Source organism: Tiliqua scincoides, chromosome 9, assembly GCF_035046505.1.
Source record: "Tiliqua scincoides isolate rTilSci1 chromosome 9, rTilSci1.hap2, whole genome shotgun sequence".
Classification (NCBI taxonomy): Eukaryota; Metazoa; Chordata; class Lepidosauria; order Squamata; family Scincidae; genus Tiliqua; species Tiliqua scincoides.
The window spans coordinates 135,954-157,794 of NC_089829.1; the positions used below are offsets into that span (position 1 = coordinate 135,954).

Genomic DNA, 21,841 nt, shown 5'->3' on the forward strand with positions numbered 1-21,841 from the left:
GGTGAGGCCCTGCCTCCCCCGCCCCGCCCCGCCCCGCCCCCTGGGCAGCCCTGCGTCTGCAAGCGGGGCGGCCTCAGGCCTGGGGGATTCGCGCCGGGCCCAGGCAGCTCCCGGGAGCTTCGCTTTCCTGCGCCTCGGACGTGGCCCACGCGGGACGCTGCGGACGCCTCCCGGTGGGCAGCCCCGCGCCGCGCCGCGCCGCGCCGCCTCCCCGCTCCCTGGGCGCGCGTCTGGGCGGACGCAGCCGCCCCTCCCTCCCTCCGCCCGAGACAGAGGCGGCCACGAGCTCTCGCGCTGCCGGCGCCGCCTCTCGAAGCAGGACCCTTCCTGGAGCGCATGCGCGGCCTGCCTGCTGCCGGCGGGGCGGGGAGAGAGGAGGAGGATGGCCGCGGGCTGCGGGGCCGGGTGCTGCCGTCGCTGCTGCTGCTGCTGCTGCGCGGAGAGGGACAGCCGGACCCCGGAGGAGCTGGTGAGGAGCGGGGGCCGGGGCGGGGGCCGCCCTTCTGCCAAGCTTCACCCCGCGCGCCCCAAGCCCCGAGGAACAGCTTCAGCCCTGGCACAGTTCTGAAACAGCAGCCAAGAGTGCTTCTGAGCACGCACAGAGTGCTTCCTCTGCCTTCTCCGGGGGCAGCTCTGGCTGTTTCCCCCTGTGCGTCACCTCACACGCCCACCAGGGCAAAGCCCCCAGGAAGGGCCAAGCGAGGCTTCAGCACTGGCATAGTTCTATTCTAGTTCAGAGTTCTAGAAATAGTTCTGAGACCCCAAGAGTGTGTCTGAGCGCGCACAGAGTGCTTCCTTTTCCTTCTCCAGGGGCAGCTCTGGCTGTTTCCTCCTGTGCGTCACCTCACACGCCCAGCTGTTCCCTCTCCGTGCACTGTGCATTTATGATTATAGTATTAAGATTATGCGCCTCTTTCTTCCCCCCTTTTATGCATTGTGTCTACCAGAGTGTAAGTCTGCAAGTGACACAGCAGCTGCTTCCTCCAGGGTTAGACCCTTGGTCCATCCAGCTCAGTGTTGTCCACACTGGCTGGCAGCGGCTCTCTGGGATTAGAAACAGGAGGCTTCTGCCTGCCCTCCCTGGAGGTGCTGCTGGGGATTGCAGCTGGGGTCTCCAGCAGGGATGTGCAGCAGGCAGAGCCTCCCCACCACAGTCCTTCGAGGCAGGGCCTCCCCACTGGAGTCCTTCAGAAAGTGCTGCCACCATGTGAGGTGCCCAAGCACCCACGACCCACACGCTCCACGCACCCACCGCACATCCCTGGTCCCCCTTCAGTATGCAAAGGAGGGGTCTGCCCCTGAGCTGTGGCCCTACCTTGGGTAGAGCCTGTGTTGGTGCTTGGATTAAAAAGCACTAAATGGAGCTTAGATTAAAAACTATTTGCCTGAGGGCCTGGAAAAGCATAACAGCTTCCAGAGGAGTTGCTATATTGTAACGCTGGAAAAGCAACAAGCAACCTTTAAAGAGGAACAGGTCAACCTGCAGTCTGCTTCCGCTGAATCCAGCCTTTTGCCTGATCAGGTGACACTTATTAAGTATGGATTATTAATCCAGACTTTTCTATCTTGAAGGACCACATTTTTGTTCTTCGTGAACTGTGACAGCCCTCTGGGGCTGTCAAATGCAAAGCGTTTGGCTGTATTTGTCGTAAAAGGCGGAAAACTCTGATCCCAAACCTCCACTGCCTTGTGGCTACATCCAGTTATGGAAAAGGCTTCAGGAGTCAACCTCGAGGCAAAATCCGGAGCCGGAGTCCCTGAGGCAGTTCATGGCTGAAAACAGTCACGTTTTGGCAACTCCTGCGATGCCGCTGGAACCAACCGTATTGGCTTCTGCCTTTCCACTGGACCATTCCAGCAACGTGGAGAGGGGGGATTTGCTGCATGGGTAATGGCCTATCCTCCATACCTACTTTACCCAGGCTTCGCGCACTGGAGAGGACACTCTGTTCCAGAACCACCATTCAGAGCGCGATACCATAGTCTTCCGAGACTAAAGGATGCCAACACTGACTGCATCTGACTGACAGATGTGAATGATTTGAAAAGGGGACTGGACAAATTCATGGAGGTCCAAAGGTCTTTTGATGGCTGCGTGGAGCCTCCAGGTTTAGTAGCAGTCTGCCTCTGGATATCAGCTGGGTGGGAGCAGTGGCAGGAGAGGGTGTGCCTTCGTGGGCTTCCCAGAGGCAATTGTGGGGAAATATAATACTGGACTCTGTGGGCTTCCTTTGCCCTGACCCTGCAGGGTATTCAATCCTTTTTCATATAAAGGAGGAAGTCTTTTGTCCTGTTTCAAAAGAGTTTGGGGGTTGACATGGTGGAGGTGGGAAGTGACTGAGTTGGAGGTGTGGAGAGCTGGGATTGTTGTTGGATAGCAAGTGTTGGGATAACTCCTGGGTTCAACTGCTTGTGGTATAAATTGCATCAGGTTTTTAGGCTGCAGGCTGCAGAATTTTAGATTGCAACAGAATACAAAGTGTGGAGTTATTGTCAGAATAACTACTGGCTAGAGAGGGCGACCAACTGCTGGAAATAAGAACATAAGAACATAAGAACAGCCCCACTGGATCAGGCCATAGGCCCATCTAGTCCAGCTTCCTGTATCTCACAGCGGCCCACCAAATGCCCCAGAGAGCACACCAGATAACAAGAGACCTCATCCTGGTGCTCTCCCCTACATCTGGCATTCTGACTTAACCCATTCCTAAAATCAGGAGGTTGCGCATACACATCATGGCTTGTACCCCATAATGGATTTTTCTTCCAGAAACTCGTCCAATCCCCTTTTAAAGGCGTCTAGGCTAGACGCCAGCACCACATCCTGTGGCAAGGAGTTCCACAGACCGACCACGCGCTGAGTAAAGAAATATTTTCTTTTGTCTGTCCTAACCCGCCCAACACTCAATTTTAGTGGATGTCCCCTGGTTCTGGTATTATGTGAGAGTGTAAAGAGCATCTCCCTATCCACTCTGTCCATCCCCTGCATAATTTTGTATGTCTCAATCATGTCCCCCCTCAAGCGTCTCTTTTCTAGGCTGAAGAGGCCCAAACGCCGTAGCCTTTCCTCATAAGGAAGGTGCCCCAGCCCCGTAATCATCTTGGTCGCTCTCTTTTGCACCTTTTCCATTTCCACTATGTCTTGGGGCTCTTGTGTCTCTCACAGTTGTATGGAAGAGGGATCTTGAGCAGGTCCCTGCTGCTTGCATGACAAAGCATGCCTTCCAAAATTCCCTGTTCTCTGCCCTTCTGGATGGTGCTGGATGCAGGGGGAGGGGAAGAGATGGTGCAGCAGACAAAGGGCAGGCATGGCCCTGAGAGAGACAGTGGTCCAAGGATGCTGGCTGCTGGTGATCCTGGCTTTGGAATAGAAACAAGGACAGCCACCACAAGGCCTTGCGCAGCAGGTCCTTTCAAGAGCAGCTCCTGTTGTGAAATGCAGACAGAGCCTTCCATGTGTCTGATCCCTGGTTTCCGTGGCAGCCGTGGGCAAGCCAACCCTTCTCTTCCTTCATCTGAGCTCCCTGGCGGCCCCTCCCTTTCCTTTGCATTCAGTGGAGTTGTGGATCTTTTGTCTTCCCTGTGGGCCCCCCCCCCCACTGCTGCTGCTGCTTCTTGCTTTCTAGACAGGCTATAACCCCAAGGATGAGCCTGTGATGTGCACACAAAAATTCCAGGTTCAATCTCCTGGCATGTCAAATTAAAAGAAAAAAGATATTACATGGTATGAGGCAAGCAGTGTGACCCTGCTGTTTGGAGTGACATCTCTGACCCTGCATAGGATCTCCATGCAGGTGTGAATTTGCCTTCACCTCCTGAGGGATTGTAATTGTGCCCTCTTGTTTATTGTCCCATCCCTTTTATAAGAACATGGGAGGGCTGGTTCTGGTATCTCTTTTTAGCACAGATATTTCTTCTGCCCTCAGGTGTTGAGTGGATGAATTCAGTCAATTTCAAACTATCTTCTAGGGAATCTGGAGTTTTCCCAATTTTTCCCAATTTCCCAATTCAGCTCCAGTGATCCCGGACTCTGTGGTATTCACCCATTCTGTCCTCCAGGAGGCATGTTTATTTGCAGATCTGACTGAAAAGTTGGGGGGGGGGACAAGAGAACCTTCTGCTTCAGTCACCCCAGGACGCAAGTTTATCCCAGTCCTATAGTGAAAGAAAAAAGGTTTACCAGTGAGGGGAGCTGCCTAGAACTTATTAATTCCTTCCATTGTCTTGGAACGAAGGTCCCCTGTAAGTTGCACCATTTCAGGAGATGGCACCAGCTGCAGGTTGATTTATGACCTCCAGCAAGCCTCTTTCATCAGAAATGGTGAGCCTGCTTGGAGCCTGGTCTGCTCTGTTTGGCCAGATATGCGGTGGTGCCAAGGACAGCCCATGAGGCTACCTGATAGGACTCTTTTGTCTTCCCTCTCCAGAAATTGGGGTGTGTGTGTCTGCAATAAGAAAATCGATAGGGCAAATATCGCTGGTAATCCCTGCCAATAGGTAAATGTCCCTGGAAGCCAGTCCGTCCTCCATCACCGGCCATTCCTTGGACTAGACAGCCCTGAGAAGTGTTGGGTGGGGCACTCTGAGTTCAAGAAGGGTGATGGGTCCCTTGAGACAAAAAGGTTGAACTCTGCTGGATTAATGGTCCAGAGACATAGTAAACCCCACAGACCCACAGCTGGGTTTTCTTCCCAATTTGATTTACCTGATAGTACCCCCTCCCCCAAAAAGTCAGGTTATTGCACAAAAAATGTTGCCAGTTGCCAATTCTTAAACTTGTTTCTTAGACCATTCTTGGAGAAACCCAGGATGAAGATGATGAGATTCTCCCACGCAAGGACTATGAGGTGAGAGCAAATATTGCCACAGAGCAGCCTTGCAAAGCAGTCCAGAAAAGTTACTATCCCACAATTACTAGATTGCCTTTTTTCACTAGCCACATGTGCCTAGATTTATGAGGCAGATTGAAAGCCAAAAAGCAATGGTTTCTTTTTTCTTTTTTAAATAACTTTTTCCAGTTTCAGAACCTTCCTTGCTGGATTGCTTAGGGATGATTTAAATTCATCCCAGGCGAGCTGCTGTTTATAAACCTGGTGCTGCGCATTTCATGATCATGCTCAATCCAGTTTGTTCTTGGATTTCAAAGGTCAAGCATTTGACTGCTGAAATTTAAGGGAGTGGGGAGGTTAAACTACTTCTGTTTGAACACATCCATGTGAATGTAGCAGTCCTATATTCTCCCATCTTGTTTTCTCCTTTCTTGTGCAGACATGGTGTTCTCTCTTTTACCTCTTCTTTCAGAGTTTGGACTATGACCGTTGCATCAATGAGCCTTACTTGGAAGTCCTAGAAAGCCTAGACAGCAAGGTAAGACCTGCTGTACAGGCGAGGTTATGGAAATAATCGCGCATGCTTCTGAAAGGAGACAGTGAGGTCTAGCAACTTGATTGAAGAACAAGTAAAAGTTAAAACTGGGAGGATCAAGGCATTCACTCTGGTGCTGTGTTTTTTTTATTAAATATTTATTTAAAAAAATGTTTATAGAACACACACAGACATACAAACATATAACATACATTTAAGAGTGCTAAATATCATATACCATTACTAATTAATCATACTAAACCTCTTAATCTGTTTATTCATTTACTTCTACCTCTTATTGATTTATCTTTTTATTTATATCATATACGATAAGTTCTTCCTAATACCCTATACTATATTTTCTAAATATTCACTTTCTAACAAACATAAACTAATTTCAATTACTCATTAATATTAAAACAAAATAATCTGATTATCAGAATATAACAAAATCAGCAATCTCTTGTGATCGATTCTTTACTGTACTCCATTCTGGTTTTAAATCTATCTATCTATCTATCTATCTATCTATCTATCTATCTATATATATATATATATATATATATATAAGTAATAACCACATACAAAACAGTTCTTCCATCTATTTTATCTATCTATCTTTATATATATATATATATATAAAAGTAATAACCACATACAAAACAGTTCTTCCATCTATTTTTACCACTTCTAATCATTTATACATTTCTTATACCATATATAAAAATTTTCAGACTCCCCATAATATATTTTCTAAATATTGACTTTCTGTCAATCTTCAGCTAATTCAATTACTCATTAATATTAAATAAAAATAATCTAATTTCTAAACTGATGAAACCAACAATCTCTTATAATATTTTCTTTACCATTCTCTAATCTGGTTACATTTTTTTCCCCTTTGGTTTAATAGCCACATATAAAACAGTTCTTCCACACATTTATTTCCAGGTGTTGTTATTTTTTTTAATACATTCTAATTCATATTTATTAATTTCATGCATTTTTTCCTTTTTTTTTTTAGATCAGTTTGAGCCATTGCTATTAACTAAGTAAATTCTCTAGTTTTCTTTAACTCTCAGGTTAACCCTCAGGTTTCTTTTTCTTTCCATTTTTTCTCCTGTAATATCTTTAATAGTTTATTTCTATAAGAGTCTAATAGATCTACACTTTCTTGTATAAAATGTGTTCATTCTTCCAGTTAACTGGGATATATTTTCTCCTTTTTGTTCCAACAAATTTTGTATTTTGTGCATCCATGTTACTCTGTCCATCTTATCTATCTTGATCTCCATCAGCACCTCCTCTTCATCCTGTCAATTTCTTGCTCTTCTGATGGTGGATCCATCCCTCACCATCACCCTTTCTTACACCCTTGTTCATCTTCTACTTGTTTCTTCACATCTCCCACTTGCTCCTTGCACACATCTGTCTGTTGGGAGAGAGTCTCCAAACCAACTTGAATCTGTCTTTGCTGGAGAGAAGGTGGAGTACCTCAAGACGTGAGGGATGCAAACATCATCACGCTGTACAAGAACAAAGGCGACAGGGGTGACTGCAGCAGCTACCACGGCATCTCTCTCCTTAGCGTTGTAGGAAAGCTGTTTGCCCGAGTTGCACTAAAGAGGCTCCAGGTACTTGCAGAGAGCGTCTATCCAGAATCGCAGTGTGGATTCCGAGCCAACAGGTCCACCACTGATATGGTATTCTCCCTTAGACAACTGCAGGAGAAATGCAGGGAACAACGACAGCCACTCTTTATAGCCTTCATAGATCTCACGAAGGCTTTCGAGCTGGTCAGCAGAGATGGCCTCTTCAAGATCCTCCCCAAGATCGGATGTCCACCCAGGTTCCTCAGCATCATCAAATCTTTCCACAAGGACATGAAGGGCACTGTTGTCTTTGACATCTGAAGCGGAATGAAGCAGGGCTGTGTTCTTGCGCCAGCTTTGTTTGGGATTTTCTTTGCTGTCCTGCGGAAGCAGACCTTTGGAACTGCAACAGAAGGCATCTAACTCCGGACCAGATCAGACGGAAAGCTCTTCAACCTCTCCAGACTGAGAGCAAAGTCCAGCTGAAATGTCTGCGTGACTTCCTCTTTGCCGACGATGCAGCTATCACTACCCACTCTGCCAAAGATCTCCAGCAGCTCATGGATCATTTTAGCAAGGCCTGCCAAGATTTTGGACTGACAATCAGCCTGAAGAAAACACAGGTTCAGGATCTGCAAATACCAAATCAGCCGCTATCATCCCATTGCAAGCAATCTCTCTGTGTTTGTCAACACTTTTTGTCTCCAAACTTCTGAAACTGATTCCATCTTGCAATTACTCTCTAATCCACTAGATGTCCACAGCGTATTATTCTCCTCACTTCCACCATTTCAATACAGTTCTGCTAACTGCACTTTCCATAAATTCCTCTTGTATCTCACATTCCATTGTGGTTAGTGAAGAGAGAATTTGCATGAAAAAAAACAATTTTACTGTTTTTAATATTCTGGTACAAAGAAGACAAAACTTTCCCAGATATAATAAGAATTATATCCAAAGATAATTCTGAATTTTAATCCACAACCAAATTGTAATTGTATTTATAGTCCACCACCAATTTATTCCACTACAAATAGAAAGAGCACTTCCAAAATCCTTAAAAAGTCTCTCATTAATGCCTCCAATATATCCAAGGCTTTTAGCCAAATCAGTCAATCAGAACCGGGGAAAATATTAACACTTACTTATCTAAATTTCTAACTTGAACTTCACGCTTCACGCTTTTCTTTCATATGGTATCTCAGCAGGGAACCAGCAGCTTAATTGCAGATCACTGCACCTCCCCCATTGCTGCCTCTAACGGTTAGATTTCTCCTGAGAAGAAAGCCCCCCCCCCCGGGTTGGGCTTTCAGTCTCCCAGGTACCTTGCACCGTAGCTAATCTTGTCTCTCCTGACAAGATCACTCAGATCCTCTTCAGAGCTGCAGTTTTTGGGGGAAAACAAACTGTCTCACAGGAGCCCCTGGAGACATGTCTCTTCGTTCACTGTTGACTCCTCCCTCCCCACACTCTGGTGCTGTGTTCTGTGCAATATTTCCCTACACTGTGAAAATGTTTAGGTTGCATTGATAGAGACCTCTTGTAGCACTGGTTTGCCAACCCCAGATTCGGTGTGTTTCTCTCACAGAAGAGCCGGCGGTACGAAGCGGTGAAGTGGTTGATGGTGTTTGCTATTGGAATCTGCACAGGGCTGGTAAGATGCCCCTTGCCTCCTGGTGGGTAGATGTTAACCTTCCCTTCCCAAGGTGAAAGACTTGATGATTTCTGGGTACAATCAAGTGGCCTTTGACCTCTTCCATCCTTCCTTTACCAGGTGGGTCTCTTTGTGGACTTCTTTGTCCGGCTGTTCTCCAGGCTCAAGTTCCACATTGTGCAGAGCTGTATCCTCTCTATGTTGTGTGGCTTTGAGGACCGTTTGTGTAGGATAATGGTTCAGGGAAACATGAGGTGTTGTTGATTTGAGGAGTCGCAGTGGTTTTGACATGCTTTGTGCATGTGGTCTGCCCTACGTTAACATGCCACACACAGGCTGCCTTGTCCATCTCCTTGACTCTCTTCCTGCAGCGGTGGAGGAATGCAGTGAAAAAGGCTGCCTGGCTGTGTCCCTGCTGGAACTGCTGGGGTTCAACCTGACCTTTGTCTTCCTGGCCAGCCTCCTCGTCTTGATCCAGGTAATGCATCGCAGCTGGCCTTGCCAGTGAATTCTCTAGAATTGGGCCCAGAACTTCATGCTAGTCGGTCTTCCCACACATGCCACTGTTGGTTTGTGTGACACATGGTTTGTCACCTGTTGATAATTTGATGTGGGGAGAACCCTCTTTCTTGCAAGCTAGCAAAAGCTTTCATGTCTAGTTGCCTGCCATTGTTTCTTGTTCACCATAGGTGACTAGGCAGTTAATTACACTGGGTCCCCAAATTAACTGAGTAACTGACAGCTGTGTTAGTACTTTCACACAGGCGTGATAGTGCTGGACAACAAGAGCCGGCTGTTTTGACTTAATTACATTCTGACAAAGAATGTGCTTGGTGCATCTCATGCACTCTGCAGCCCCTTCCTTGTGCTTCCATCACAGCGTTCAAGTGTGTTGTCTTTTCAGCCTGTGGCTGTTGGCTCTGGAATTCCCGAGATCAAATGCTACCTGAATGGAGTGAAGGTGCCTGGGATAGTTCGGCTCCGGACTCTGATTTGCAAAGCTGTTGGAGTGCTCTTCAGTGTAGCTGGAGGTATGAGATCCCCAAAACGTGTGTTTTGCCAGCAACAACGTGTGAGTGAGAGAGAGAGAGTGTGCATGCGCTTAGCTTTGTGTAATTTTGTAGGCAACTGATCACATGTGCCTTTCCAGGTCTCTTCGTGGGGAAGGAAGGTCCCATGATCCACAGCGGGGCCGTGGTTGGGGCTGGCTTGCCTCAGGTGAGTGCCAGGCAAGGGTGCACTGCTGCTTGCGCCAGGATGGTGCTGCTGCTGCGGACAGGAGGGTATTTTTACTTATCTGCACCCAGTACTGCAGTCCTGGGGGGTCTGGGGAAACCGCAGCAGGGCTCCTGTGTCTGCAAAGGACTAAAAAAAAACAACCAAAAAATGGGCACTTCTGTTTTCATCAGTCATTCTGGCTTCATCAGGCATGGAAGTGCCCATTTTTTTCTTAGACTTTTGCAGGCACAGGGAGCCCTGTGAAGGGCTCCATGGACCTCCCCCCCCCCCCCCAGACTTCCCAGGGCTACAGTACTGGCTGCAGGTAAGTGGAAAAAACCCTCCCGTCCCCGGCAGCAGCACACTCCTGGGGATTGTGTTGCTACTGTAGCCTCTCCCCTGCAACAACTTACAGTGCTCTGAACTAACTTGTAGGAGTTTGAGAAGCATTGTACTAAACTCTTTTGCGTGAAGCCTGTGGCCCAGCTTCCTTGATGTCATTCTCTGTCACAAAGCCTGATACAAAAGCATTTTCTTCCCCCAACTTGCCTGCCTCCATTTTCCTCCCCTTCATCTGTTGTCTCCCTTATATAGATTTTAGTTCGCAAACTCCTTGGAGCACTGAGTCTGTAGATTGAAAATTGTCAGTGTTTTTCATCTCATGCCACACTGACCTCTATGATCTTCACCTCTTGTCTCTTCCAGCTTCCTGGAGACTTCTGGGTTCTGTGGCTTTGCTTCTAGGGCAACCGTCTGTATAGTAATAAATTGTGTGATGGACAATTTGTTACTATAGTCAGTTGCCCTAGAAATAGCTGCAGAACCCGGAAGAGTTTCAGCAATTTTCAGCCACTGTGCTCAAACTCCCATGGTGCAGACTTTTCACAACACATCAGTGTGCTGGGCACACCAGTCTAAAATTGCTGTTGTAGTTGATGCTGTATTTGAAAATAACACACCTGCCCTCCCCAGCAAGATTAGCTCAATTCTTCGACCATTAAAAAATGTTGCATGTTTGCGTAACTGCTCAGTTTTTAAAAAATAACTTTATTCTCCATTTTTTTTTGCTATTGTGGAAGATTTATTCTGTCACTGTTGTTCATGAGGTGGGGCCAAGTGTGATGCCAGGTATTAGGAATATTATTCAACTGCTAATCTGACTTCTAATATTTCAGCAGGTGTTGCCCATACGCTTTCAAACCTCTCTTTGCAACCATGAGGGCTAGACACTTGTGCGCAGCTTTTTGTTTTTAAATAAGCAAAGGCTGTGATTCTCAGGAAGCTGATCTTGTGTGCCCAGCCCCATATCTTTGAGTTTTATGTGCACACCAAGCTTGCAGACTGCAGAAAGCCTGCTTGTTGACCACAAAGAGCCTGCAAGCATGCTGTTTAGTAGCTAATTTCTTTATTTTGGTTATTTTTGATGTTTCCTTTTGGCCCCTGAAGTGGCTAGCTTACAATGTAATTCTACATATATTTACTTGGTAGTAAGTCTCGTTGAGTTCACTGGGGCTTACTCCCAGGGAAGTGTGTCTAGGACTGCATACTTCTCTGACTGCCTATCTTTTCTTTCCAGTTTCAGAGCATCTCCTTAAAGAAAATCCAGTTTAACTTCCCTTATTTCCGCAGTGACAGGTATGGCATTGAGCAAGGTAGGCTTGCTGCCTAAGGGTCATAGTTTCAGGCTGGTGGTTTACACTTGGGGGGGGGGTGGAAAAAAGATAGATGGCAGTCTACTGAATTCTTGTGGATCCACTGGTTTCTTGTGGATTACGTAATGCTAGGATACTGGCTTAGGGAATTGTTTTGCTGGTTCCACCTGCTCTTAGCCAAGGGCATATATTTGGCATCCTAGAACATAGCTCAGTTATGACTTAAGGACTGACTGCGTTCTTGCCCTCTTTTACTCAGAGCCATCTTGCATTTGAAATGGCTGCTGTTGCTTCACACTCCCTTTTCTGGTCTTTTCTCTTTTGCTCAGGGACAAGAGAGATTTTGTGTCTGCAGGAGCCGCTGCTGGGGTGGCTGCAGCCTTTGGAGCCCCCATTGGGGGGACCCTCTTCAGCCTGGAAGAAGGCTCGTCTTTCTGGAACCAGGGGCTGACATGGAAAGTGGTGAGGTCCTGATGTAGTTCATGTACAAAATAATTATTTTTCCTTTCCAGCATCACAACCTTTGAATCATTTTCCACTCTGGGTTTATCTGCATGGTTGTTAGTTGAAGCACCGTAGTAGCATTGCTGCGCAAGGACTGTGCCGTGCTGTACGAGTGCCCAAATCAGCGCTGTAAACACTTTGCTTTTTCTTCCAGCTCTTCTGTTCCATGGCGGCCACCTTCACCCTGAATTTCTTCCGCTCTGGGATTCAGTTTGGAAGTTGGGGATCTTTTCAGCTCCCCGGGTTGTTGAATTTTGGAGAGTTCAAGGTGGGTGCTTTCAACCTTGCTGCCTGTCTCCCTTTGGTCACTTCAAAAACAAGCGTGCGCCAGTGGTAAAACATACAAGCCTTCAGTCGGAGAGGCTGATAATTTACTTAGAGCAGTGATTTTCAACCAGTGTGCTGTGGGACAGTGGTGTGCTGTGAAAGGTTGGTAGGTGTGCTCTGGAGCGCAGCAGTTGAAAATCATGTCAACACAACCCAGATTAAGCAGGAGGACTTGAAAAGCCGTTGCCTTTGTCAACGTGAAGAAGGAATTGTGGTGTGTTTCAGCCCTGCTGGTCTGTCTTGGGCTGTTCGGAGATTATGGTGTCTTCCTGGAGCTGTGGATTCCAGGCACAAGGGTGAGCCTCTGTGAGAAGGAGAGATCAGGGGCCCTAGATCTTGTGAGGCATCATGTCCCCAGTGCCGCCTTCAGCGCGTCCCCACATGAAACGCGCTGTGGAATGGAATGGAGGCTGGTGGCACAGCACTCATTCCACTGTGACAGTATGAACTGACCCTGTGTGTCTCTGTGAGTCTCCCTCCTCTTGCCCGTCTTGGCTCTTGCATTTTGGGGCCTTTCTCTTCCTTTTCCATCCTCACTGCCTCTTTCATCCTTTCCACCTGCAGTGTTTGGAGTCGGATAAAAAGTGCCACCTGTGGACAGCTGTGGACCTAGGCTTCTTCATCCTCATGGGCATTGTGGGGGGCCTCTTAGGGGCCACCTTCAACTGCATCAACAAGAGGCTGGCCAAGTACCGCATGCGCAACGTCCACCCCAAACCCAAGCTGGTCAGGTACCTGCACCTTTTCTTGGCTTCCCTTGGGTGGCAACACTGACCTCGGTGGGCAGGAGCCTAGAAATATGGGAGGGGAAGGGTTTTTGCATGCAAGCACACGTGCCTTGGGCTTGCCGGTCTCCAAGCGTGGCTTTGCCCCAAGCAGATAGATACATCTCTGCTTCCTCCAAGTTGCTTCCCCCATCTCTTGCAGTCTGCTTGGCTGTTAGGACCCTGGCCAAAAGAGAGGGGTGTCTCTATCTGTTGCATGCTTGCTGGAGACTAAATCCCATGGGATGTCCCAGAAACAAGTTTAGGGTAAGGCTGCACATTGTGCAGAACTTCATCCACCTAAACGGTGCAAAGTTGAATTCTTTAAAAAGCCACAGACTCATCTGGGCAAAAGAGGAGGTGCTCAGAACATTCATTTTTTAATATTTTTCTTTGAACTTTGGGTGTTTTTAGCAGCAGTTTAGGGCAAGGACTCTCCTGAATTATTTTAGGACGGATTCATTAAACAAAACAGTTGGGGTAGGAGAAGTGTGGAGGCCACATGGAAGAACAAACCGCAGGGCGCACCACGAGCCACTGTAGAGCTGAGCTTCATGTTTTTGCCTGCACAGTTTGTTTTTCTTGCTTGCAGAATCTTGGAGAGCCTGTTGGTGGGTCTGACCACTACCCTTGTGGTGTTTGTCGCTTCCGTGGTTCTAGGAGAGTGCCGGCCGATGTCATCTGCTAACCATGGAGACAACAGCTCCTCTGTCCTGCAGGTGATTGAGAGAGTGCATGCCCAGGCCTGAGGGGTCCATCCCAGGAGGCCTAAAAATATCTGAGCTAGCCTTTGGACAGAGAACAGCGTACCAAACACACGTGCATCACTGCTAAGTTCTTGCTATAACTGCTTCTCAGCTGCTGAGATCAAATTCTTGCAACTGTTGGCATTGCATCTTGCTGGTGTTTGAGGATTTTGCAAAAACATTCGCTGACAACCTTTTCCTCTGTCTCCTAACTTGTTCCCACTGGCTACATTTCCAGGGATGTTGTAGGATCTTGTTCCTGCTTTCAGTGGCCAGAGTTAAGTAGAGACGGAGCAATTCTCATTCATCACAGTATTTTGGATTTAAAATGCATATTTTTAGTTTGCTGTTCTGCTGGATTGTTAAGTGGTATTAACAGCCTGGGAAGCTGCTGCCTACTGAGCCAGGCGCCTGAACCAGGTGGACCAAAATTGTTGGCACTGAGTGGCAGCAGCCGTCTAGGGTTTCAAGAATTACTCCTTACCCTGCCTGGAGATGCTGCCAGGGATTGTGTCTGGCATTTCAAAGAGGGGCTCTGCCGCTGAGCCTTGGCCCCTCCCTCCTTTTGCACTGGGAAACCCTGAAACAGCGGCACTGGCATCTTTTGAGTTTCCAGGACAGGGCAGGGACTAGACGAAGCTCTGCATGACACGGCCCTCTCTCTTTCTAGAGCACATCTTCTGACGAAGTGAATTCCAGCATCAGGACCTTCTTCTGTCCGAATGACACCTACAATGACATGGCGACGCTTTTCTTTAACCCGCAAGAGGCGGCCATCTTGCAGCTGTTTCATCAGGAGGGTGAGTCCTAGAGCCGGGCTGCTGCTCTGCTTGCTGAAGATGAAGGTGGGCTGGCTTCTTAGTGACATCTTGCCGTAGATCTTGGGGCAAGCCGAGCAGCCATACTGGCTTTTTGACAGGCAGGGTTTCCATTGACACGGAAGTGGCACCTGGACGTGCCATAATCGCAGCCCCACTGAGACCTGACGATGCTAACAAGGCAGTGACTGGTCAAGGCTTAAGACAGTGGGTGATCCTGGGTGGGTAAACGTCCCTCCTCCTCCTGCAAGGCTCAAAGCAAGGAAGGACTGTGATTGTGGGAACTCCTTGAGCTTGGGTTGGTTGAGAAAGAAGTGACCATGTTTTCTCTTATGCACTCTTCAACTTTTTATAAATTCATAGTCACCGTACAGAGCCATTGTGGAGTGGGCGTGGCCTCTTGTTTTAGGGTGGAGCTTCTGCAGTGCTCAGCCCGCCTTCTCTCTCCCCCTTGTTTTGCAGGTACTTTCAGCCCTGTCACTCTCTCCCTGTTCTTCCTCCTCTATTTCTTACTCTCCTGCTGGACTTACGGGATTTCTGTGCCCAGCGGCCTCTTTGTCCCGTTGCTGCTTTGTGGGGCCGCCTTTGGACGCCTGGTTGCCAACCTCCTCAAAAGGTGCCCCTTTGCTTTGTTTCCATGTCATGGGAAAGAGCCTTGGAGTCCTGTCCCCCTTTGTTCCACCCGGTCCTAATACCCAGCCTTCTCTCTGCTCCACCTTCCAGCTACATTGGTCTGGACCACATCTATTCAGGGACCTTTGCGCTGATTGGCGCAGCAGCCTTCCTGGGTGGAGTTGTCCGCATGACCATCAGCCTCACTGTCATCCTGATCGAATCGACAAACGAGATAACATATGGGCTCCCCATCATGGTCACTCTTATGGTGAGGTTACTGTTTACTGTCATCTCCATCACCTTTAGTATCTCTTCCAAAAAAGGAATGTTATTGCCATTATTTGCTCCAAAAACAAGGCACTGTATGTACTTGAAATTGATAATGACAAGTCCCTGCTCACAAGTTTAGCATATTGCAGTCCTGTAAGGAAATATAAGTATATACAGGTATATGCAGATCTATAAGGTAAGGTAATATACAGACTTGTAAGGAAATGTAAATGACAGACATGTAAGGAAAAGGGGATGGAGGAGCAGGAAGGAAAATAAATGGAGTAAGGGAGCCCCGTGACATTAGACACTTGGAGCATTTCACATTATTTCAGCAGTACTTCCAGCAGTCAGTTGGATTGACAGAAGAAGGGTGTCAGGTTGAGGCTGAGGGAATGGGGACTTGCTTAAGGCTGCTTTCCACAGGACTGTCATCAATAATCCAGCTGGATTTTTAAAAAAAAACTCTAGCATCTTTTTGGGGATTGTTTCAAAGGGATTTTGTGAGTAGGATGGACCACCTCCCTCTTCTCCCTTTCCAGGTGGCCAAATGGACAGGGGATTTCTTTAACAAGGGCATCTACGACATCCACGTGAATTTGCGAGGGGTGCCGCTTCTGGACTGGGAAACGGAGGTCGAGATGGACAAGTAAGCGTGTTGAACATCTTGCCTGCCAGCTTCAGTGGATTTAAATCTATATCCTTTTTGGCCTGTTAAATGTTTGCCCTGATGCCAATTTGATCTGTTTTTCTTTCCAATGAAAGGCTGAGAGCCAGCGATATAATGGAGCCCAACCTGATGTACGTTTACCCCCACACCCGCATCCAATCCCTTGTGAGCATCTTGCGCACAACGGTGCATCACGCATTCCCGGTGGTAACGGAGAACCGGGCCTACGAGCGGGAATTCATGAAGTGGGACCAGCTGATTAGCAACAACATCAAGTTCAAGGTGGGGCCAACAAGATATGCAGAGAAGTATCTCCTTACAGGCGAAACGTCTTCTTTTGCTCCTGAATTCTGGAACTTGACCTTGCTTGACGAGAAGATTTATTTAGTGCTTGCATAACGCATTAAAAATACTTTGAAGGGCACTAAAGAAAGTTAACTAGGCTCCAGCCACAAGAGGCTTGCAATCCAAATGTTAAAAGACAAGAAAAAGGAATAAGGACCCCGAGCAGGCAAGCAGTGATATCCTTGCATGTCAGGTGGTGAAAATGCAGTGGGAGTTATGTTTTTCTTTCTTTGTATTGGATGAAATGGACTGTCATCCACGAAAGCTTCTCTTGAAATAACTTGATTAGTTTTCAAGATGCCTGTGTGTAAACACAGTTCTGAACTCTCTGTAGCTTAATATCCTTAAATATTCTTTTTTAAAAAAGCTAGAAAAGGGTTTAGGAGGGTAAAAGGGAAGAAACAGCTCTGAGATGGTGCTTAGTGGAAGAGGAACAAAATGCGACTCGAATGAAATTGGCCCCTGGTGGAAAGAGTCTGAGCGGGGATCTTCCTTGCTCTGCAGATTGTCCTAAAGTGTTCCGGGCAAATTCTCAAAGCACTGTGTGAATGGCAGGAGTTTCTTGCAGGAATGAGTCGTCCCTTCCTCTTCCCCATTCCAGAAATCCAGCATCCTCACTCGGGCTGGAGAACAGCGCAAGCGCAGCCAGTCCATGAAATCGTACCCGTCCAGTGAGCTGCGCAACATGTGCGACGATCACATTGCAACAGAAGAGCCCCCAGAGACAGAGGACATGCTGCAGCAAATGCTGGAGCGGAGGTGGGCCTTGCGGGGAGGGGGAGCGGGTCTTGTGCTTGCGTCACTGAGCACCTGCCTGGGGTGGGGGATGGGGGCTCTTCCCTGGAGCAGCTGACTGGCTGCCTTTGTGACCCAGTATGTGGAGCCAGCCGTGGACACATCTTGAAGTTCTCCCAAATGGCCCAGGCCCTGATCACAGGCAGTTCTTCTCTTCCAGGTATACACCCTACCCCAACCTGTACCCAGACCAGTCCCCCAGTGAGGAGTGGACCATGGAGGAGCGCTTCCGGCCCCTGACTTTCCACGGTCTGGTGCTGCGCTCGCAGCTGGTCACCCTGCTTGTGCGAGGGGTCTGCTACGCAGAGAACCAGTCGGTGAGTGTCCGTCGGCTGGCTGCTGGCCCGTGAAGCTGTGTCAGCTGAAACGGAATGATTGTGGGATGCCTGATGGGAAGGACTTGCTCTGATGTCAGCTTGGAGACCTTTCAAAACCCTGGAAAGGGCTCCCTGTTAACAAAAAAGGAAGCAGGACCACCTTGTGCTTGCAGGAAAAAGGCAGGTGCCGCTCCCTCCATTCCCATGGGATAAATGCACCTCTTTGGACAGGAGATGGGAATATGAGGCCTGCAAGGACACAAGAGAAGCCCTGCTGAATCGGACACCAGGGAGCCCATTCAGTCCAGGGCCCTGTTTCACAGAAGCCCCCTAGCTGCCCCAGTGGGGGAACCGACAAGCAGGAGAGAGAGGCCATGCCCTCTCCCGCCACTGCTCCCCTGCAGTTGGCATTCAGAGAGAGACTGCCACTGGAGTTAGCTCACAGTCTTTGTGACTAGTTGTCCCTTTTCAAGCCAGTGGCCATTGCCGCATCTGGTGGCAGTCAAGTCAGTTCCACAGTCAAATGATGTGCTATGTGACTCTGTTCCTCCTTCTGTCCATCTGAACTCTCTGCCAGTCAGTTTCAGTGGATGACCCTGCCTGGTTCTAGTATTTGAGAAGAAAAGCCTTCCCTCTCTTCATTCGGTCTACTCCACACCTAATGTTTATAAACCTTGATTGTATTTCCCCCTCTCCCCTGTGCTGAGAAGCCTCAAGCTTCAGGCTGGACTGCTGTCTCGGGCCTGGGGAATGGGCCTTCCCAAATGTGAGCTGCATCCCTTTCCTTGAGAAAAGCGGAAAGTCACAGTTTGTCCACCCCTCCGTCTTCCCTTGTCGCTGGAAGTGCTCTGGCGCCAGGTGACCTTCTGAGGCTGCTGTCTCTTGCAGAGTGCCAGCCAGCCTCGGCTCTCGTATGCAGAGACGGCAGAGGACTACCCTCGCTACCCTGACATCCATGATCTGGACCTCACGCTGCTGAATCCCAGGATGATTGTGGTAAGCGTTCTGCTTTCCGTCCTGCGTCGGTGGTTTCTGTTCAGTGTGGAAGGTTCCTTGTCTCTCCTGTTCTTGTCTTTAAAGAGTTGGAGTCGACTTCATTTGGCTTCTAACATGTTAGTCATTGGACACAACTTGTTCCAGACTTTTGGGGGCCCAGTGGGCATGTGCAGACATGCCGCCACCACCACTGCTGTGGTGTGGTGATAAATAGATTAGGCTATGAATCGGGGAGTCCTCAGTTTACGTCTCTCCTCCGCTGTAAACTCGCAACAATCACAGGCAAGCCAGGCTGGACGGTGGCAGTCCCACTCATGATATGGGGTGGGTGGTAAAACTGGCACACCTTGGAGGTTTTTTCTAAGAACAGCAAGTCAAATGGAATGTGAAACCCTTGAAAGCCCACATTATACCCTGTATTATAACTGTCCAGAGTTATTGGAGGCATTCTTGTGCGTCTTGTCCCTTTTGACAGGACGTCACTCCCTACATGAACCCGTCCCCCTTCACCGTTTCGCCCAACACCCACGTCTCGCAAGTCTTCAACCTCTTCCGGACGATGGGCCTCCGGCACCTGCCCGTGGTCAACGCCGTTGGGGAGGTGAGTCTGTCTGTTCTCCTTCCTCTCTTTAGGCAGACTGTTCAGAAGAGCTTGATGGCCTGATGGGGAGTTTCCCCCTCTCCTTATTAAGTTTTGGTCCTTCGGGATATCCTTTCTGGGAAGACCTCAGAGCCTTAAGACAGCCTGACCAACATCAGCCACTAGATGGGGCTAGGCTCTAGCAGAAGCACCTAAAGTCTGATACTAGCATTTCAGAGACTGCCTGGATCCAGGTGAACCTGGCATTCAGGGACTCCAAGGGTCCATGAATGGCTCTGTAAGCTGGGGGCAAAAAAGCATTTTGGGTTCATGTGCATTTTTCCGGGCAGAGGAGGAGCAGCCGCCGCCTTGGGTGCCCTTCGGGGAGAAAGGTGGAATACAAGTCTAATAAATAAACAATCCATAGCTTTCTTCAGATTCTGCAAGAGATCTGTGACCCACAAAAGGGTACAAACAGGTGCTCTCTCTGATTATGGCATGGGCTGGCAGATAAATGTAGGCATTCAACTTGTGTGTGTTTGAGATGTCTATAATATGGTTCTAAATACCTGCAGGTGAGCAGATCTGTCAACCTGAATCATTTTGCTGGCAGAAAGGACACCACCAGAATTGAATAGGATGTAACAGAAGAGCTTAGGAAAACTGTGGCCTTTCCGGGAAGGGAGCTCAACCTACCCTGCTCAGAATAGCAATAAGGAAATGGGCCTCGTTACAGATTTAAGGCCCTTCGTGACCTCAGTGGCTGGTGCACCAATCCTGCCCTGCCACCCTCGCCCCGATTCGCATGTGGGAAAATTCCAAGCTTACAAGGGCAAACTGGGTTAGGCTCTGCTTTCTGTTTAAGGCTGTAATTCCACACATGTTGTAGAGGATCTTCTGCTGTATTAAGTTTGGGCCAAAGTTAGAGACATGGGTGTGCTGCTTTGCGGCTGCTTCTTATGGAGAAAGCAGAGTTCTCAGCCAGCCCGCCTAACGCCCTGTGTGTGTCTGAACTTTAGAATTTGAAATATCAGTCCTGCCTCCCCCACACTGTAACATACCATGTAGTAACTAGAGGAAGTTTGAAAAGCAGTTTGTGATGTGGCCTGAAGGAATTCCTTCTTTCAAGGAAAGAACTCCAAAGTCACAGCTGGTCATGACCAGGTGCTTGAAATAGCCACTGGGTTCCCTGCTGCCAATCTAGAGCTTGGGGCTACTGACCCTCAGTTTAATGGATGATCTGCTTTCTAACTGGTTTAAATGAATGGTTTGTATCCTGCAGTTGTCCAGGCAGCCCCCTGGGGCACTGGGCATAGTGGCTACTATGGAATTGCAGCTGTTGCAGGGGTCGGCAGGCATCTCCAGCAGCTGTGCCCCCCCAGCCTCACTTTCAGAGCTCCAGCAGTTGTCATAGCCCAGTTTCTTGGACTCCTTTCCTCTTCCAGGGCACAATCCTACCCGAATTTCCAGCACTGACATAGCTGTGCCAATGTTCTGTGCACTGCATCCTGCAATGGGGAGGCAGTCAAGGAGGCCTCCTCAAGGTAAGGGCAAGTTTGTCACCTGACCTGGGTCTGCACCGCAGCTAGGTCAGTGCTGGAAAATTGATTAGAGCTGCACCCCTAGTGCGTTTTGCCTCCCCACCTGTCCAAGCCAGCCCATGTTCACGCCCTCCTCCTTTGCGCTCTCCTTCCAGATCGTTGGCATCATTACCCGGCACAACCTGACGCATGAGTTCTTGCAGGCCCGGCTGCGGCAGCACTACCAGACCCTCTGACCGCTTCCAGCCCCCCCCCCCCAAGCCACTGCTGCTTGCCCCACTCAGCCCACCAAGGGTTGGCTTCCTGCACTTTAATAGAAAACAGTCTGACATTTTTTTGATTTCCTGGAAATATCACGTGGGCCAGAAGACAAAAGCAGAATGGCAATTTCTGCACTTGCTGGCTCCTCGCTGGGTGGGGGGCTCACTGCCTGCCCCTTTCAGGCTACCATGTGCGCCTTCTCTCTCCTGGCACTGGATTGATCTATCCTGAAGTTGGACGCCCTGCCCAGGCCAGATCCCAGACAAGGAAGAAACCACCTATCTGTTGTCTCCCTCCCTGACTTATTCTGCATCTCTTGCCTGACCATCAGCCAGACTTCGTCATCTCAAGGACTTTGGGGAACTGGTGTGGCATTTTGTCATCATTCCGTGCTTTGCCAATGAGTTTTTGGGAGACCATGAAAGGGGCGTGTTCCTTGCTGAGGACTCTGGAGTACCTTATACATGCATGTGTGAGTTTTTCTCCTTGCTTCACTTCATCATTCCATGGATTTTGTTAATGCCCTTCAAGCCTGGGATCACAGTTGCTGAAAAGGCTCTGATCAAGGAAATTCAAACCAAGTGTTACCGTTTGGGGGGGTTAAATACAGAAATGGGTGTCTGTAAAAAAGAAGAGCCTTTGGAGCTGTGTGTGTATGTTTTGTGTGTGACTTGCCTTACCAAAATGGTAAGTGCTCCTTCTGGGAAGCTGTCTGTCCTGTGGGGTGATGGTGTGCTGCTGATAGACACCAGATGCCAGGAATCGAGTGGAAGGGGTCCAGCATGCAGTCAGCTCCTTGCTGGACAATAGTT

At 48.6% G+C, this 21,841-nt stretch overlaps 1 protein-coding gene across 3 annotated transcripts; it reads left to right on the plus strand.

The window, feature by feature from the left end:
- Positions 1 to 381: 381 nt before the first annotated feature.
- CLCN6 (chloride voltage-gated channel 6) lies at positions 382 to 21,664 on the plus strand. Of its 3 annotated transcripts, none has more exons than XM_066637098.1 (23): positions 382 to 469; positions 4,788 to 4,847; positions 5,269 to 5,367; positions 8,545 to 8,610; positions 8,731 to 8,797; positions 8,982 to 9,088; positions 9,515 to 9,641; positions 9,761 to 9,828; positions 11,405 to 11,463; positions 11,810 to 11,942; positions 12,139 to 12,252; positions 12,876 to 13,042; positions 13,668 to 13,794; positions 14,492 to 14,621; positions 15,102 to 15,255; positions 15,363 to 15,522; positions 16,067 to 16,173; positions 16,290 to 16,476; positions 17,141 to 17,298; positions 17,495 to 17,651; positions 18,540 to 18,647; positions 19,123 to 19,248; positions 20,924 to 21,664. In XM_066637098.1, the coding sequence occupies exons 1-23, from the start codon at positions 383 to 385 to the stop codon at positions 21,002 to 21,004; spliced, it is 2,649 nt and encodes an 882-aa protein (XP_066493195.1). In that variant the 5' UTR covers position 382; the 3' UTR covers positions 21,005 to 21,664. The 3 variants fall into 3 exon arrangements, with proteins under 3 accessions (XP_066493195.1, XP_066493196.1, XP_066493197.1); XM_066637099.1 differs by having other exon boundaries at positions 5,302 to 5,367; XM_066637100.1 differs by having other exon boundaries at positions 5,302 to 5,367; positions 8,548 to 8,610.
- The last annotated feature ends 177 nt before the right edge of the window (positions 21,665 to 21,841 follow it).